Source organism: Rosa chinensis, chromosome 2 (assembly GCF_002994745.2).
Source record: "Rosa chinensis cultivar Old Blush chromosome 2, RchiOBHm-V2, whole genome shotgun sequence".
NCBI lineage: Eukaryota > Viridiplantae > Streptophyta > Magnoliopsida > Rosales > Rosaceae > Rosa > Rosa chinensis.
In genome coordinates, this window is record NC_037089.1 from 44,391,252 (window position 1) to 44,411,974 (window position 20,723).

The 20,723-nt window shown below is 39.2% G+C and overlaps 1 protein-coding gene across 1 annotated transcript; it reads right to left on the reverse strand.

Annotated features, from left to right (window-relative positions):
• Window positions 1-18,591: 18,591 nt before the first annotated feature.
• Window positions 18,592-20,405, reverse strand: LOC112191015 (glutamate synthase 1 [NADH], chloroplastic-like). The gene is made up of 8 exons (XM_040513419.1): window positions 20,338-20,405; window positions 20,087-20,194; window positions 19,936-19,990; window positions 19,660-19,847; window positions 19,256-19,369; window positions 19,051-19,154; window positions 18,742-18,905; window positions 18,592-18,660 (listed from the first exon to the last, which is right to left on the reverse strand). Exons 4-8 carry the CDS (start codon window positions 19,686-19,688, stop codon window positions 18,592-18,594), a joined length of 480 nt encoding a protein of 159 aa, XP_040369353.1. The 5' UTR covers window positions 19,689-19,847; window positions 19,936-19,990; window positions 20,087-20,194; window positions 20,338-20,405.
• Between the last annotated feature and the right edge of the window lie 318 nt (window positions 20,406-20,723).

Sequence of the window (20,723 nt, forward strand, 5' to 3'; positions counted from 1 at the left end):
TTGTAATGGCACCATTCACTCCAAATATCAAAAAATCTCAACCAACAGAAACAAGAAACAATCAAACAGGGACGAGGCTCAGATTACCAACCTGAAATATGGGAACCCTTGTGCGCTTGGGCATGTTTGTTGTCACTTCGATGAATCTCTCTCGTCAGATGGCAACACTCACTCGATTTGCAGAACGTACTCTTCAACTCTCAGAAAACAAAGCTTGGAGACGACGAGGTAGGTTTTGAAGTGCAGAAAATGTCAAAAGCCTCTGAGTTCCCTATCTTTTATGCCAACATCAATCAAATCGAGACCGTCCGCTGAAAAACGACATCATACCAGCACCGTACATGTGCCCCACGATCACCTTCACTATCCGGATTACGCCTCGGTTACAAACTCGATAATTACTCGCATTAATGACGAAGATACTGGAATGCTGAAGTGATGTGCACTCACACGCCAACCCAATGCATGATGGCCACGTATCAGGTGCTGTCAGACGAAGTGTCCATTCGAAGTAACAGGCAAAAAGGTAGGCATACCAATCTGCAAGCGACACAGTCTCCGCTAAGCGCAACACCGCTAACGAAACCTCTCCATTTCATCTTGCATGTGAGACAATCTCCGCTAAGCGCAACACCGCTAGCGGAACTTTTCCCTTTCATCTTGCAAGTGAGACAGTCTCTGCTAAGCGCAACACCGCTAGCAGAACTTCTACCTTTCATCTTGCAAGCGACACAGTCTCTGCTAAGCGCAACACCGCTTGTGGAATTTCTCCCTCTCATCTTGCAAGCGACATAGTCTCCGCTAAGCGCAACACCGCTAGCGGGACTTCTCCCTTTCATCTTGCAAGTAAGACAGTCTCCGCTAAGCGCAATACCGCTAGCGAAACTTCTCCCTTCCATCTTACAAGAATCCCCGCAAAGCGTCACACTGTTGACCATCAGCGGAGGGACTTCCGCCAATGGCGACTCCTGAGGCAACTCCCTATAAAGACAACAACCGCCACGTGGAGTTGTAGTCAAGCCATGTTCCTCCAGGACAAGTAAGGGGACACGTCAATACAAGTCTTCGACGACCCTGATCAGGCCCATTGACCCCCGACACTCGGGTACCAAAGATTGGGCTCGCTACCCAACACCCTCTGCCCTGCGCAGCTTCCCCCTCAATAAACAATATGCCAGCCAAACGGAGACCTATCTTAGCAGGGGAGTGGAGGACTTCCTGGGGAGCCTAGCAGGGCCCACCTGAAAGGGTATAAAGCATTTGCTCGTAATAAATCCATGGTTGGCAACGCGCTGACGCTAATTATACTCTTGCAAGTCTAGCAGAAGTAATGCTTCAAACCGCTAGACAACTCTCTAACTAAGATTGCTCTCCTTGACTGGGGACTTGTACTTACATGAGCATTTGCCAAGCATAATTAGCTATAATGAGCCACGCTCATGCTACCGCCAGTGGCACCAACAACCACCAACGGTGTGACCTACGGAAACACAGCCAGGCGGGCTATCACCTGAGCCCCGACTCAGCCCCAGGTCACCACTGACGCGCCACCATCTGCCGTGCCAAGACCGCCTCGCTGAAGTATCAAAAGCTGGGAGTTGAAGCATATCAATCCCACAACGAAAACAAGGAAGAGGTCAGCCTCTTCCCTACCTATAAAAGGTTCATTCCTCTCTCCTCATTAATTACGCATTTACTACTTACCTAATGTTATTCTTTCAACACAAATACATTGACTAACTTAGGAATTGGAGAAGAGAAGACCGCCCAACGCGATTTCCCTCTGACGCCCTCTGTATCTCACTTGACAGCTAGCGGAAACTCTGAGAACATCACAAGTAGAGTCTGCCCATTGGACCAGCGTTAACCGAGATTTAGGCCACCACTCAAATCTTAAACATTAACAATGTGTGAAATATATATATATATATATATATATATATAAATACATTGGTGGAATTGTTGTGATGCAAGCAATATTTGTGATTGGGTTCATTTTATTGTTTTGAGCTGTGACTTTTCATAAAACAATATATTGTGAAAACTGTTGAGTTCTATTGTTTTGAAAAATATTGAGATTTGGAAACATTTTTAGGTCTTGGGCGACTTATTTAAATGTTTAGTTTTTGTACCGGGGTCACAAATAGTGATCATTATTGAAAAATCTTTTATTTAGATTTGGGCGACATTTTGAGTCTTTCATGAGTTCTTTAATTGTTTTAATTTCTATAGCGGGGATTTGAAGATTTAAAGGTTTGAGGATCGAGATTCACAAATGTGACCAAGGCATGATTATTGGAAACCAGGCCTTTGACCGGGTTATTGATTATGCTTTAGTTAGAACTCTAGTCTGTTTGCTGGGTTATTGTTTCTTATGGGGGTAATAGTTGAGGTTTTTTGGGAATCATGAGTATGAGTTTTTAAAAGAGAGTCTCTAGTGTATTCTTTCTTTTATTTTCCATGGAGGACTTTCGGTTTCATATTTTAATTGTCGAGGTTTGAATTAATATGATTTTGTCACAGAGGTGACACATGTTTTGTCCTTTTGAGAAAAGGATGGGAAGTTTGAATCAAAGCGTGAGTTGTTTCCTTAAATGGAAGGAGTGGGTTTTCTCGTGATTGTGTGAGTTGTTTCCTTAAATCGAATGGGTGGGTTTTGTCATGATTTGTGTGAGTTGTTTCCTTAAATGGAATGGGTGGGTTTTCTCATGATTGTGTGAGTTGTTTCCTTAAATGGAATGGGTGGGTTAATTTTCTCGTGATTGGTGTGAGTTGTTTCCATTGATGTATTTGAGTTTGCTCATACAAGCTTTTATAAGTTACCGGATTTGTCTGTTGCAATCCGGTGCACTATTCAATGGTGTAGGGGGTTAATCATGCAAGTCAGACTAATCGCGTGTGAAGTTGAGATCTAGTAACAGCTATACATGTAGGAAGCTAATTTTGTGGTTTACCTACTGTTAAGACTTCCACTATGTAGTAAACTTATATATTATTTTGTTATGCAACTTAATCCGTAAACTTTTGTACTGTAGTACATGACTCTAAGGAGCTAGTCTGTATGAACATTATGCGTTCAGGGCATCAAAATGTATTTGGTTTAAAAGGAACAAAATTTTTAGGTATTTGTATTAATGGCTGAACCATCACGTCTGGTATAATTGTGAAATTATCTTGATTTTTCAATTTATGTTTAAAAAATCGGGGCGTGACATGAAATAAGCTTAAATAAAAGAAAAGCTTGAAGTCCTGGCTAAAGCAAGAGACCTTGTGGATTGAGAAGTCCAACTTATGAAGATAACGCAACAAATATGGATGATATTCACATATATCTCATTGATGACATGACAAGCTTTTATTGGAAGATGATGTGGAGAATCCTAAATCAAATAGAGAATCAAGAAGTTGGCTTTCTCTACATTTCAAGGAATCTTAATCTAAAAAGGAATGAAAGAAGACTAAAGGAGCAATATAAAAACACTGTGCAATATCTGAAAAAACTCTCTTGTCTCTCCTCCTTCCCCGACTTCTTTTTATTCTTTATTTTGGTTTGTTTTTCTTTCCATGAATAACTAACTCTTTAGTAGTTAGGGGCAGTTGAAGCCCCAAATCATGATTATATATAGACTTGTTATGACTTTCAATTGGTTGTGTTTATAATCCATTGGATGAGAACTTAATTTCTGTTTTTACATCGATGAATTCTATTTATGTTTATTTTGAGTGCACGCTTATAGTATGCATATCTAGGGTTTAATTGCTAAGAATAATCATTGCATGTGCCTTGTTACAAGGGTTCCGTTGAGAGTTCTACAGTAGTAAATTGCCTATAAGGCAAGTGAATAGATTCCTAGGTTAATTAAGACAAGTCATACTCAAGATGACTTGTGATGTCTTGTTTTTGTATTGCGTAATGATTTCTTTATGTTAAATTTATAGTTGCTGAAGCTAGCTAGGTTACATTTTCGAACCAATTTTCTGTGTAGAGTTGTTCTCTCATTTAGCATACGCATAAGGAAAAACGATAGGTTAATTCTAATGGTGAATTTGAGCATCTTCATCCATGGATAGATATGACTAGGTTAAACATGGCTATGCATACATGATTGATTGGTGGTGGATGCAAATCCCCCAACTTGTTTTCTCTTTGATTTTCAAATCTTGAATCAAAATCCTTTGTCTTATTTTTGGAGTCATTCAGTATTTCATTTTTATTTAATTATTTTGTTGATCAAAACTTCATTAAAAAATTATCAAACTTTGTTAGTAGTTAGTTTTTTGTGTCTAGAGTCTATCTGTAAATCTTCGTGACATTTACAATAGTTTAGAGTCATTTGCTAGTCAGATCTTTCTAGCTAGACAATTTAGATTTTATTAAGTTTTGAGTCTTAAATTAATGATTATACCACAATCTCTTGCAGGAACCATCTCTACTTGCCCATACTACTTTTAACATTGTTGTAAAGTTACATTATAAGCATTTTATGCATCTATTTGGTGGATGGAAATAGCTTATCATGGTAGGGCAAATACATACTTATATGTATGCATGCAAGCAGATTGAATACCTGATCAACCATATCCATCTATAGTGCGTGATTATCTGTCAGGTACTAACATTTTGTCGTGTGTCAAATAAAAAAGAACTTGATCATTCACTGCCAAAAAAAAAACTAAACAAAAAACTTGAACTGTTTGCTGCATATGGTTCATAATAAAAAATAAGAATGGAACTTGATTAATGTTAGACCACACTCATTCTTCTTTTGTGTACGTACATACTAGAGCACTATGTGATGTTGTTTGCACGTACGTTGCAATCATTCGAAATGTTTAAGATTTTAACCCTTATATGTTTAAGAATTCTTAGATTTCTTTTCTGAAAAAAAAAGAAAGTCAAATTAAGAATATGAGTGTTGATTACCATTAATTATTAATTATTAATTATTATGATGGTCATCAATCATTAACTACTTGAAACATTGTGTTTGTCTATTCATTTGCTCTTAGTCAAAACTTCAAATATATGAATAGAGGAACAGTTGGAATCGAGATTCTACCGTGATTTTTATGAGTAACCGGTAATGGATAGAGTATATCCAAATTCTTAAAACTATATTGTAAGATTTTTATTTTTTCATGTCACATTCATATTCTCAACACACCCTCACACATGTGGCGAATTTTCATATTATACATGTGGATAAGTTGTATTAGGTGACGCGGAACACGTGAGGCTGTAATGCATTCATATGCACGTGAGTTAACCTGCTCTAATATTGTATAGTAATCGGAGTTTCACAATCAAAATTAATAGATACATATTGTAGAATTTTCATAGCTAGCTAGTGACCAAAATTCTTAGGGCTGGCAAATTGGGCTGAAGCAGAACCAGCCGGAATTCGAACCAGCCCGAACCGATTTGGACCGAAAACTCGGCCTACCAACTTTCGGCTCGGCTAAGCCGTACCGATGGCTCATATTCGGCTCTGCTACAGTATGAGATACTGCATACCATCAGTATACCGTACCAACTGTATACACGTATACATACCAAAATATATATAACTTTGCAAAAGGTGGGCTTCGAACCCCTCACCTCTTATACACCAACCCAACTCCCAACCACTTGAGCTGAAGCTACTTATACACCAACCCAACTCCTAACCACTTGAGCTGATAGATTAAACAAAACAAAGCTCCTTTCCTTCTCTCTCTCTCTCTCTCTCTCTCTCTCCAGTCTCTTCTATCTTCTCCTTCAACGTTCTTCTTCTTCTTCACAGACGTGTGGCTTTGCTCAAGTTATGCTTCATCTTTTCATCTTTTTGGTTTTTTTTTCTTTTCCTCCACAATCCCCATCAAATCAACATCAGATTCATCATTAGATCATCCTCATCTAATCAAATCAACATCAAATCATCATCAGATTCATCATCAGATCATCCTCATCTAATTAGTAATTACCATATCTTCCATTATCAAATCAACATCGTCATCTGATCATCCTCATATCCAACATTATGAATCTCAGTGGAGGAGGAAGAAAAAAAGTCTCAAAATCATCAGATTTCAAACATGAATCTCCGGCTGCAAATCCACTCAAAACCTAACTATGCCAACCGAAATCTCGGCTTGCTGACATGCGGTTTGAAAATCTTGATACCGACAGAGGTTGGTTCGGTAGTGGTTTGGGGAAAAATGGATAGGTTTAGTACTGAATCCAGCCCTAAAAACTCTTATAAACACACTTGCAGATCGAGTCTCTATTTTTCTATGCGTTTGAGAGAAATCACGCGCTATTTAACAATTAAGAGTAATTCTCAACAAAACGAATATCAAACACCACTTCTTAGTAGAATACACACACACACACACAGAGGCGTTCCAAAGAGGACGTCCGCACGTTCGCTAAAGTCAGCTCAGCTCAGGGAGCTTGTCGGACGGAGGCCAGGGGTCAGATGGACCGGTCTGCAGTCGGTAGAGTCGCCAGCGACGTGGTTGCAGCACTGCCCAAAAACCTGTAGTTGCAGGTGAGGTCGTTGCCCAGAAACCTGCAACCTCGACCTCCTCCGACCTCGATCGCTGCCCAGAAGGGCCTAGGATGCCTCCGGCCTTCTTCAGGCAAGCCCCGGGCCCCCGTCGTCGTCTGAAGCACAGCAGAATTGTCATTGTCCGCACTTTAGCGAAGTGCGGACGTCCACTTCAGAACCCGCCTATATATATATATATATATATAAACAGGCCTGATCAAGGGCAGATGTTTGCACTGTCGCTAAAGTACGGACGTCGACGTAGGAGGCGGCTTCCAAGCGGCGACGGGGGTGCGGGGCTTGCAAGAGGGAGGCCGGAGGCGTCCTGGACCGTTCTGGGCACCGTTTGAGGTCGGGCTTGCTGGTTTCTGGGCAGCTACCTCACCTGCAACTGCAGATTCTGTGCAACACCACAAAACCCGTCGCCGGTTACTCCACCCGACCGCAGAGCCCTCCGCATGACCCCTGGCCTCCCTCCGGCAAGCCGCGCCCCGCCATCGCAGTTCAATCGAGGCCGGAGCAGCGACGTCCACACTTTTTCTGGGTTGCAGACGTCCGCTCTCCAACGGCTCCGTGTGTGTATATATATATAGACACACACACACATATATATATACCTTCCACTAAGGGATCCCTTTTTTTAGTCTTTTATAGGGATAGGGCATTTGACCAACTTTTTTAATCATATTTTTGCATCTCAACCGTTCAGTTTTTAGGTCCTAATGTGTAGATCATTTCTGCAAATTTTCAACTAAATTGATTACAGTTAAGGCATTCAAAATGACGATTTAAGATTATAAGTATGAACGGTTCAAGTTTGACAGATTTGGTTCATCCATTGATTTAATCTAGTTTGATACCTTAACGATCGATTTGACTGAAAATTTGCAGAAATGATCTACACATTATAACTTAAAAACTGAATGGTTGAAATGACGAAATGTGATCGAAAAGTTAGTCTAATGCCCTATCCCTATAAAAGACAAAAAAAGAAATCCCTTAATGGTATGTCCATGACATCACTATGCAGACCGATATGTACCAGGCTGTCTGTAATCGAACGCACGCTTGCACGATCTTTAGCAGTGAGATCTGTCTGTATCTGTGTAAGTGGTGACTATAAAGAAAGACAGATCATGCAATGTTATTCAACCAAAGTGCATATACATGAGCTAAGAAAATCGAGTTAATAATTAAAAGAAACTAGATGCATGGCCATTCCAGACCTCAAAGGGACGAGTTGATCAGAGCCACCAAATGGCTCTAATGGAAATTAGTAATTAAAATCAAGGTCAAAGCCACTGGTAATTGGCGACTCGGTCGATTCAATTTTAGTGTACTGCTAGGTTTTTGCGTGGCCAGCTCATCGATCATAGCTAGCTGAAGAGATTAATTGGCCTAGGTAGTTATGTTAATGCTTTCTCTCTTAATAATGTCAAGAAGATACATTGATTTGCAGCAGCAGAGTATATTAAGCCTCATAAGATTCCACTAGAAGATTCGAATGAGAAAGATTAATAAGAAAATAGATGCGCGAGCTCTATATAAGCATCCATGGAAGCTTAGTACTTGTATACCTAGCTATATTTGAAAGCTAATAAGTAATAATGGCAAGGCTGAAGTACTTGTGGGTATGTCTGATCTTTGTGTTGTTCACATTCTCTAGGTCAGAAAGTCGGCCTCTTGAACCCTATCTTGAGAGGAAGAATCTAATTGGTACTAGGGCAGTCGTAGTACTGCGAGAAATATTGTTTCGAAAATCGAAAGAGCTCGAAGGTGCAGGGTTTCGGGGAGAAGATGATAAGCGACAAAGTCCTGGAGGACCTGACCCCCGTCATCACTGAAACTAAGAAATCTGTGTGCATATTGAACAACTCTCGGGCCAGCAACAGCTTCATTTACGCATTATAATTATAAGCAACGCAAATGTACGTCTAGCTTATCTGAATACATGATCGAGTTGTAATTAAGTTTTGACTTGCATATATTAATTAGTGAGGAGTACCCATGCATTTTGTAATTCATCTTCTGAATTGTGGAGGTTTAGTTTCAAATCTGGTTTACCTAGCTATGCATGAAGTGCTCGTAGTGGTATTAAAAAGCCACGTACTAAGCATATTGTAATTCATCATGTTTTTTATTTTATTTTTTTATAGTATATGGTGCACTTCCATTCTTCATGCAAGAGCAGAAGAAAAATTATAATAAATAAAAAGGGAATTTCAATAAGAAAAGTTTGTGGTACATACTTTGGAATTAAAATCCACCACCGAACAGTATGCAAACATTCATGTTTCTTGAATGAAGGTGCCCAGATTAGTCCCCTATTAGAATCTAACCTATTATCATATGTTAGGTGGGACATGCTCTATATCAAGATCAATATTTAGCTGAATTTTTTAAAAAGAAAAAACGTCAACTTCTGCTCTGCTAGGGTTTCGTGCCCTAGCCACCCATTTGATCGAGTCCGGGGAAGAGACGGTGGGGGAGACATGCAGTGATGGCTACTCCAACACTGTCAGAAGGGGCTATTGTGAGCCTGGTTGGTGGCATGGAGAGGATGCTATCCACGATTCTTTTTTCTGTCTTTGTGGTCGACTATTGTTCAAAAAGGCGGTGGTGATTATGTCAATCTCGGCGGCAATCTCTAACGTCTGGGGATTGAAGGAGAGAGTTTTGATCCTGCAGAGGAGGTTGACATCTTCATCTTCCAATTTAAGGAGAGGGATGTGAAGAATCAAGTTGATTTGTGTGCTTAAATGCAATTTACGCGCAATAAGGGCACGGTCATCAAAGAAGTGAGAAATATTTGAACCCGAAATTATCGTACCACGGGGATTGAAAAGCTAACTTTAATCTTTGGTTATGCCAATTACGAAGTCACCAACAATTTAACAACAAAACCTAGAAAAATAGCACCAAGCTATTTACATGCCCGGCTCTGAACAACCACGCCTAAAATGGGTCAAGAGAACCACAAATAAATGCGGAAGCTCACAACCAAATGGTATGGACAATGAAAGTGGTTTGTGAAATTTGATTTTTTTAATTGCAAAGAAAATAAAATTGACAATTGATAATTAAAATTAAAATTAAAATTAAAATAAAGATAATAGAAACTAATCAAGAAATGGAAATTAAGTCACTAGGGTATCCTCCTAGCCAAATTTAATGCATAAATATGCTCCGACAATGGTTATTCAATTCATAATGGCATCAAGAACCGTACCCAAGGCTTTTCAAGGCTCATGGGTCATTAGATTCCTTAAAGGGTATTCCTACTCCGGATCAAGGGTCGTAGAAACTCAATTGGGACAATCTAGAGCTTTGTTAGGGCCTCTAGTTGCACCAAAAGGCGAAGAGTCCTAGAATCAAGGTTCTCAAGCTAGCCAATACGGCAATCGAAATTGGTATTGTAGCTAACCATGTTCTAAACAAGTGTCCTAGCCATAAATTAGAGAAGTGATTAGGTCCCCTAATTTGTTCTAGACATGCTCATCTACACATTCAAGAGTTAATCAAGCTCCTAAGCATGCATCTAAGCCAAATATTATAGAATAGAACATATGCCAAACACGGAATTGAAAACCATTAAATCAAAACATATTTATTACATTAAATCCATGCTAAGGCTCAAACCCTAGCTTCCTAAATAGACTACTCACAACCCATCCACAAATCAACAACAATATTCATCAATTAAAGAGGTAAAGGTGAAGAAGAGTGAAAAGTAACAAGAACAAGTCACAAATTGCTATGGAGCAATCATGACAAGCCTTGATTTATGGCTTCCCACTATACCCAATCTCAAGTCTTGATGTAGATGAGATCCCTTGAAGCTCCTTGAAATCTCTTTGAGAAATTGATGATGATTTGGTGGAATTTTGGTGAGGTGAATCTTAGTGAGGAGGAAAATGGATTTTGATGAGGTGGTGGTGGATCTTGATGAGGAGGTTCTTGAAAAGTTGATGAAGATTTGGTGTAGAGGAGTAGCAAGGAAAAGAAAATTGAAAAATAGCAATGGATGTGGGTGGTTTCGGTCTTAGAGAGAGAGAATGATGGGATCTGGTTTTCTGGGGTCTGCGGCTCTGTGTCACTTTGTCTCTATTTAAAGGAGAGCGTGTATCCACAAGGGCTTCGGTGGCTTAGAGTAAAAGGAAATGGAGCTGCCACATGTAGGCAGCCAATTGGATCAAGGCAAAGCATAATTAAGCCATTGCTTAATTAATGAACCAACACGTGCACATCAAGCAGATTCCACTCTTCTCCTTTTCTTGTATATTTTTTTCATTTCTTTTCTTCTTTTTCTCTTTCTTCATTTTCTCTCAATATATATATATATATATATATATATATATTCAAATCTTCTCCCGGATCTCAAAATATTTTTGCACCCACCATTGAGACAGTAGTTGGGTTACATTTCTTTCGCTGACATTGACCAAGGTTGACCAGAGCCACAATTTCGTCCTTTTGTCAGAGACTCCATTTTGCTCAATTTTCTATCACTTTCTCTCGACTTCCGCAATTCCGCTTATTTCCTACACAATAAATAAAAATGGATTAATTACATAATAATTGACTTGAGGACTAACTTATTTCTAGTGTTTTAGATACAATTACATGCATAGAAACGCGTGTAATCACACCCCCACAGTTGAACTTTACTCGTCCTCAAGCAAACTAAATGAAATATAATCCGAAAATCTAATAACTCATAAACATAAAGGAACTGTAGTATTAGCCTTTCCAACTATAACCCTCAGAGAACTAATTATGTAGATGACCATGAAGTAGATATAAGCACAACATAAGAATTTTGAATTTGTAAGGCAATTAAGATGCACATGTGATAGATGCTCAAGTATATGCATGTGTTGACCATGTGTCAAATCAATCCACCATAATCAAATAGACATATAGAAGACCCGACATAACCCACTAAACTCACATAGGTTCACTAAATATTACCGCTCAAGTGTTTAGGGGTTATATGTGTTTCACTCAAAAGCAATTTCACAACATGCGCCGCCATATGCTTGCTCTTCGATGTCATCTCCGCTGGGTAGCCCACAACATTCAAGATCAAGAGGTCTTTTATTTGGTTGTAATGGGGTTAAGGGCAAGTGGCTATAAGAAATGAAGGATAAGGAAATACAAAGTCCATAGAAATCGATGAAGCAACTCTCTCCTGTAGAGATATATGACTTTGCTTTCAAATGCTAACTCACTCGCTTTAATCCCAATGTACAACCCACATTGTACTACTTAATACTCTTTTCTTTTCTTTTTTCCTTCAACTTTCTTTCTATTTTCACACCCTTTTTTATTTTTATTTTTTTATTTTTTGAGAACTTTCTTTTCTATACATATCACTGACCCCCACACTTATTCTTTTGTAACCTCACACTTTTGACTTTTTCTTTTCTTTTCTTTTGAAGCACTCAACATAAAGTCATTCTCTCGAATAGCTTCATCAACTACCATTGAATGGTAGGATAAAAGTGTTTAGGCTAGGTAGGGATTTGTGGTGCAAATGAATAAAAATGCTAAATAAATAAATAGACTCAAAGTGGCAATATAGTGGTAAATATCTTTGGGCACATGCTTCTTTGGCCATGGTGGTATATAGTCCTAATGCCTCCATCCTTTCTATCATGTCGCAAGCTAAAAGTAGCCTCGAGAGGTTTCAAGCAAGTTCTAGATACGCAATGTCATGAAATTGTACACACATGAAAGAATAAGTGAATGAACGATGCATACACTATAGATATAGGCACAAAAGCTCACAAATAAGGGTATGCAAGTCAATCAAATCATCTATATGCTTCTCTAATTATGATGAACCAACCTAACCTTAAGCTATGTGCACACATATAGTCAAGCATAGATCACATATACACTCAATTACAAGACAAAATTCATAGTCCTAGATCATGTTTAATCTATCCTCAATCATAACAAGTTAAGTTAATGGCTCGTCATTGGGGTTGGAAAAGGCATTAACCACTAAAATATAATTACATAAAGCTAATCTATTTTTTTTTTAGTCGCCCAAGCCCTCACCCCCACACTTAAAACCAACATTGTCCTCAATGTTGTAAAGTGAGCTCGAAAGCTCAAATCCGTGTCGGATTTAGGCATGAGAGTGAAGTTCGGGCGAAGGCACACAAATTAACTATGAAAATAAAAATCTAAATGCGGAGAAAAGTTGTGGAAAACCCCCTTTGTAGAACCTTCATTGCTCACGACCTTCGGAGAAAACTAATATGAGACACCAACCGCAAGGCGTAAGGCCTTGACTTCCTTAACATATGCTCCAAGCTAGCTCTAGGTGCTCATGAAAGATCGACTCCATTGAGAAATATATAGTGTCCAAAGAGCAATGCGTCACAAATAGGCTACCAAAGAATAAGGACAAGGTCCTTCATTAAGCACATGGCCTTGATCACCTCCAACACACTCACAACAGCCCTACAATGGCCTCCATTGAAGAGTTGAAGTGCAAGAAGTCCAACCACCCCGAGTGAACACAAACTAGTGAGTGCAGAAAGCTTCCAGCAATGACCTTTATATCTTCAAATGCCCATATCTCAAACTCAGAAAGAGATAAATAAGTGAGACCACTTGGAATGGAAAGTTGACTCAGATAGCTTTCTATCCATATAAAGTAAGCCATCTATCTCCAACTGAGATGAAAACGAAAGCTGGTCAAAATTGCCAATCTGTCATGTAGACTTCTGCTGACCCTCAGTTACCAAAACTGTAATATCTGAAGCTCTAGAGGTGCAACTGGAAATGAAACTAGACTCACGAAAATACATACAGTTAAAATTTCACTTGAAAATCTGTCATGAGTCAAAAATCGTTGGCCTCCAAACTCATTGATCTGTTCTGCAGTTTCTGCTGTGCCCTGTTTCTGACCTCTGTTACTTGGAACACTATATCTGAAGCTAGGAAGGTTCAAATTAAAAAATGTTTCTCTTGTATATAGAAGACATATGAAGACACATCTTTGAAAAATTTTAGCTCTAAATTGATTGGGATGTAGAAGGTGTAGCTTCCCAAAGTGACTCTACAGTAGCTGTCTCTGTTTTGACCTTCACAAATTGACCACCAAATAACTGAAGTTCCAGAACTCATAATGGCTCACATTTTGGCACAAGATAGCAGACCCATAGGATAATAGTTTTAGAAATTTTCAGCTCAAATTACCATGTATATTGAAAACTATAGTTTCCCAAAATCAACTGAACATCTGAACAAAAACTGCCCACTGCAGAATGCATTCTTTCTTCACACTTCCAACTCCGAACATCTCCCATCCTCCCAAAAAGATGGCGAAAAAGCCTTATTGATGCAAAATGAACAAGTAAATTTCAAAACCACCTACGGTTGCCTCCCTAGAAGTGCTTGTTTTTAAAGACCCCAAGCCGGTCTTCTTCACTTTTCTTCCTCAAGGTGGCTCAAAGGATGTCTTCTTACCACCCACGACAATTGTGCTAGCCTCACCATCATTTCCAAAACATCTAGAAATTGAAGAAGCGAACTTGTAGCTTGGAGGTGGAGGCCAATCATACCTCTTTGGAATTTCCTTTTTCTTCACAACTCCGCAAGTCTCCCTTAATTTTTTGATGGACTCCTCTTGTGCTTCACTCAATGGTGAACTTTTCTTCTTGTGTTGCTCATAAGTCTCAAGAGTAGGGGTTGTTTGCTTGTCAAGCTTAATAGTAGGCTCCAAAGTAGAAGTAGGAACTACATCATCATGCTTCAATGGTGGTTCATGGCCATAGCCCCAAATAGGTGAGAAATGATCTTGTGCACGGATTGTAGGCTTAGAAGGATTCAAAGATTTAAAGATCCGCTCACTCTTGGCTTCATTACCCTTCACCAAATCAATAGAGAATACCTCCTTCATAATGTCTGGCGGATAGAATGGATTGCATACTTTGATCTTCACTTTGTCACCTAACACCTTGAGTCTAATGGTACCCTTCAATACATTGATTTTCACACCCGCCGTTGCCATAAGTGGTCGGCCTAGAATGATAGGTAACTCATTGTCAAGGTAGGGGTCTTCACCCATATGCAACACTACAAAGTCTGTCGGTAGAATAAATTTATTTACTCTCACTAGCAAATCCTCTACAACTCCTACCGGACGCCTTGTGCTACGATCCACTAATTGCAATCTAATCGATGTGGGCTTCAACTCACCAATTTGTAGCTTCCGATATATAGCCAAGGGCATTAAATTGACACTTGCCCCTAAGTCCATGAGAGCTCCTTCAAACACTTTCTCTCCTATGGTACACCCTATGGTAAAGCTCCCCGGATCTTGCATCTTTGGTGGTAGTCTTCGTTGGATAATTGCACTTACTTCCTCCTTCAACTCAAATGTCTCATCGGCTTTAAATTTCTTTTTATTCATGCACAAGCTCTTGAGAAATTGAGCATACACTGGCACTTGATGAATGAGGTTCATCAATGGGATATTGACATCCACTTTCTTAAATATTTCTTGCATCTCCCTCATCAAGCCACTCTTCTTCTTACCCCTCTTTGAGTTATCTCTTCTTGCGGCATTAGGATAAGGAAGTGGTGGCTCCGGTGCATTCAAATCAAGAGGTGGATCAAATGTGAGACTTCCAGTAGTGCCCCTAAGGGTAGTCACTGTCCCACTAGGGTTCTTAGCCCTCAAGGCCTCGCCTAGTGATGAGTAGACCAGACCACTCCTATCCCTAGAGCTACCATGCATATGTAGATCTTCCTCCTTATTCTTCCCCTCATTTTCTCTAGAAGTAGATGGCTCAAACTCATGAGTGGTGGGTCTAATGTCATCAAGAACCTTCCTAGAGGTGTTATCGGTCGTAGATGGGTCCCTAGCCTTCATGGCCTCACCATCTAATTTAGGGTCCGAGATATCCTCATCCCTAGAAGTCTTCTTTCTCAATAAAGCTCTTTCCTTGCCACTATCAATCAACCCATATTTGCTTGCATTGTTCTCAAAAGACAAGAAACCATAACCTTTACCAAGAATAGCTTCTCCGGAGGGTACATTTTCTTCCCCTCCGGCTACCTTATCCACCCCCTTATTTCTTCCTTTGGCATTCAAAGTCACATCACCCACTCCATATTTATCGGAAGGTATATTTTATTCCCTTCCGGTCCCATCCTCCTTATGATAAAAAGAATCATGATGTGTATGCAATTGATCATCAACAACATGGCCAAGAGGTACATTTTCTTCCCTCTTGGCCCCATATGAATGCAAATCAACATCGCCATCAAATAAAGGACTAATTTGTATGGAAACTAGAAGATGTAGGCATGTAAACATGATTATCATATACCTTTTCCTAACGTAGAGTGGTGATGGCATTGAATTCATGGAGTTTTCCTCTTGGGTTTGGCTCCGGTTGTGAAGGTAAGGCTCCTTTTGGTCTCTTACTCATGTTGGTGGCCATTTGGCCCACTTGTACCTCTAATCTAGCCATGCCTTGTTGCAAAGTTTGATGCCCTTGAACTAGTGAAGAGATGCTTTGCTTGGTATCCGCATTAGTAGAAGTTTGAACCTTGAGAAACTCTCCCATCAAATCTTCAAAATTAGGCTTCTTTGGTTCACTTGGAGCTTGAATAGGAATGCCTTGAAGAATAGGAGGGGAATTGTAGTTCTCGCCTTGGTGGGGGCCGGCCTTGAAATGAGCTAGGATTGCCTTGAAACTTGCTACCACTATAGCCAACACCTTGTGTAAACCCGGGAGGGGTGTTTTGACCATGAAATCCTTAACTTGAGATAGATTATTGGCCTTGAGAATTAGACCCATATGCTTGTTGTCCATGTTGACCATATTGTGAAAAATGAGTGCTTCCTTGGTGTGCATTGCCATAATTAGCAACATTTGATGAGTCTTGACCTTGGCACCTCTAAAGCTTTGCTTTCCACCTTGAAACGCACTAGATGAACCTCCTTGGTCTCTCCAAGAAAAATTGGGATGATTCCTCCAGTCAGGGTTATAAGTATTAGAGTAAGGATCATTTCTTTGGTTCCTTGGCACAAAATTACCCACTTGGTTCACTTGTTCTTCAATAAAGTCCAGAAACTTGGATGATAAGTGACACTCTTGAGTGGAATGTGCTAGACTCTCACAAAGCAAACATGATGTAGAAGTTGCCATCTTGACTTGGGCTTGAGTAGGATTCCGGTTCACTTGGTTTAAAAATTGGTCAATCTTGCTTTCTAGCCTCTTGAACTCATGCATAGAAGGCCTGGATGGTGTTCCTTGAACCTCATAGATTCCACCACAGCTCGATGTGTTCTCCTTGCTAGGTGCTTGTTGTCTCCTTGCATCATGATCATCCCAATTAAGGGAATTAAGTGAAAGCTCTTCATATGTGTCCCAAGTAGCATCGGGAAGCTTGCTTGCAATAGTTCCACCACTAAAAGTGTCAACTCTTTGTCTTTGGTCCGCCATCAATCCTCTATAGAAATTGTCCATAAGAAACCACTTCTCTAAACCATGGTGAGGACATGACATCTCAAGATCCTTAAAGCGCTCCCAACACTCATGAAAACTTTCTTGTGGGAGTTGTCGGAATGCAATTAGCTCATCTCTAACATTGGAAGTTCTTGAAGGAGGATAGTACTTTCCTAAGAAAGTTTCTTGCATCTCAACCCATGAACGTATTGATCTAGGAGGCAACTTGCTCAACCACTTTCTTGCATGGTTCTTGAGTGTGAAAGGGAATAATTAATCTAAGCTTCAAACCATTAGAAGTGAGACCATTAGGCTGAACGGTAGTACACACTTGCTCATACTCCGCAATGTGGTCATAAGGGTTTTCCAAGGCCATGCCATTAAATGTGGGTAGAATGCTCAAGGTAGTTGGCTTGATCTCAAAGTGATGCTCACATGGAGGGAGTACAATGCAAGAAGGGTGATCAACAATAGTGGGGCTAGTATACTCCCTCATAGTCTTGCCTTGGGGGAGGATTTTGTGTGTCTCCCATGTTGACTTCTCCTTGTGAATGTCTTAGAGGTACTCTCTCTTGATCAAAAACTCGAGGTGGAGCACTCTCGGTCACTAATTGCCTTCGAATCCTCCTTCTTGGTCTCCCTCTAGTGTCCTCACACTACTAGGATAAAGTTCATAGACATCAGTCCACAACTTATGTTAAAAAAAAAAATCCGATGTCTTAGTGGGTGATGTTAAAGATCACCAAAACTAAGACATCGGTTCATAACTGATGTCTAGTTTGCAACGAGACATCGGTTTAAGGTTCAGAACCGATGTAAAAACGTAATTGTGATCACCATTTTCGTGTGTTTAGCTATTGTCAAACTTCATATTTTGGCATTAGATGCTTAATGGAATATAGGTCTAACAACACAATTATCCATTTTAACATCGTTATTGATTTAGAAACGATGTCTGATAATATTTTACACATCGGTTCTCATTAATTTTTTCTTGTGGTTCATAAGCTTTTCGTGTGTTTGGTACATAATATTCCCCTAGACATTCAATCTACATTTTGTAGTATAGTTTGAACTGATATAATTAGTCAGTTTAACATCAGTTCCTGAAGAAGAACGATGTCCAATGCTATGTAGGACATCGGTTCATTGGTTTATATCGATGTCCATAGTAATGCTAGACATCGGTTTTTGTTCAGTAACTGATGTATTTTTTCTTTCTTGACATCGGTTTTTGTTTAGTAACTGATGTATTTTTTCTTTCTTGACCTCGGTTTTTATTTTCAAACTGATGTATTTTCTCTCTTCTAACATCCGTTCTTCTTCAGTAACTGATGTATTTTTTCTTTCTTGACATCGGTTTTTGTTTTCAAACTAATGTATTTTCTCTCTTCTAACATCAGTTCTTCTTCAGTAACTGATGTATTTTTTGTTTCTTAACATCAGTCTACGAATTCAAACTAATGTAATATCTCTTTCCTGACATCAATTTTGTCATTTTAAAGCAAGTATTTGGTACTAGAGAGCTAATCCACAAATAACAACTTGAAATTAAAATGTAATTTAAATATTAGGGAATTGCATTAATTGCTATCCAAAATTAGTAAACCATGGACTCCCATGTTTACCATGTTGTCATCATCAGTAGATGCCTAGATATCACAAAGAGTAAACCTTATCAAGGTAAGAATCAACTACATGAGTAGAAAACAACAATACTACACAGAACTTGCCATTGGTGAAGCCATTGCAATTTTTTTTTTGAAGTGATACAGTGCTCTCCTATCAGGATCCATGTTCTTGTCATTTTGCCATGCTTCAGGAATCATCATCATAATAGCTTCAGCGAGGCTTCTGCCAGCTCGAACTAGAAGCTCAAGGACACCATCAAAAGCTCCTGCATAAAGGAAAAATTAAATTTATGCACATTAGATATGAATAAAATAACCAATTCCTTCTATTTCCACAAGGGTCACATACTAGTTCTCATCAATATAATTTCAATAAATTATGTGCATGCAACAGAAAGTGCTCTAATTTACCTGAACAGGATGAACTGGCATCCACAATTGGTAACAGCTTCTTTAACTCATTTTTTGATAAACCAAGTTCAGTACACTTAAGCAGTCCCTCACGTGCCTTCATCCTGGGTAAGTTCATATATGTGTGAGGAATCCATTTAAGACATTTTAAAACTTAGGGGGGCATCGATTGAAGGCATGCTTAATAACAATTTCCATAACCTACCAGTTAACATTTCCTCTTAAGGGTATTGATTTCTCCATTGTGGCCATGACACACATGGGCTGAGCACGGTCCCAGTTGGGAAAAGTATTTGTTGAGAATCGAGAATGTACGTACCTGTGAGAAATATCAAAATAACCAAACTTGTCATACAAAATTTTCTATTCAAAATATGGGGAAAATCCAATGCTAAAAACCTAAAAATACACACATGAAACTGTGTTCAGGCCACTCCAATTCAAAGTATACTACAGTGCCAGTACAAATGAAAATCCTAAGCTATACTTTCCAAACACACTTTCCTTTTCACCACTCATTTGAAATTTTCAACCCCAACAACTGATCATAGAGAGCAGTGCACCAAGTTCTGCAAACATGATTACTTGATAATGAGGTTTCTTACGTACCAACTCACCCAATGCATCCAATCCAGCATCCAATTTCAATTAGTAATCAAGGGAGTGGAAGAAAGAGAATCGATAATGTACCTGTGGACCAACTAGTTAAATTAATAAATAATCACTTGATCAATGTGAAGCAAGATCTCACTGCCATAGTTCCAAGAGTACACAAATCACATTTGAGCATCTCATCACTGCAAACAAATCCCTTGCTTTCAATTTAGTATGGTTTCAGAAAAATGACAGACCAATTGAAGCTCATGATTTTTAGGAAATACTCACCTTATCCATATGTAAGAGATAAGATGTTGGAGGTGAGTCAATAACAGAACAGTGCCTGAAAAGGAGTCAAACAGTGAAATAAAGGATTCTGTTGCAGTACCTCACAAATCCCGTTTCCCCCATGGACATTGAATTAAGAAAATTTACTTACCTTGAGGAAGCTCATCATAACTGGAATTGCAATGACAGTTAGGATTCTAGAATAGGTTTTCATAGTTTGCGCAACAGGATTTCCTTCCAGACCTTCCTGCATGTTGCACTGAGGAGGAAACGTTGGAAATCACATATTAATGCACTCTTTAGAAACCATTATAGAAATAAGACAAAAGAAATGGTAGCAGCAAAATCTATAAGTGGTATTGACTCACTTTGCAAGATAAATCAATAAAGGAAAAACCCTACCTCAACTATGATCCAGAATGTCCTTGCTGTCAGAATTGGAAGGATCAACATGCTATCTGGAGTTGTACGTGAGATTAGTAAACCAGAGAGCTCCACCATTTTGAAAAGACGGAACTTTCTCAGCCATGTTTCTAATCTACAACAATATGTCATACAAAATTTGAAATTCACAAATTCAAGAAAAAGAGATCCCACATTCAGAAATTGTAGGGGAACCAAGTACCTGAAATCGTTGTTGTTTGATTACAGCAAATGAATCGAACTGATTGAGGAGATACAAAAAATAAAAAATAAAAATATTAATAAAATCATTTGAAGGTGATATGACCGAGTAACATATGTTAGTGTTCCTGTCTAAGGTCTAGATGATAATCTCTCTAGGGTGC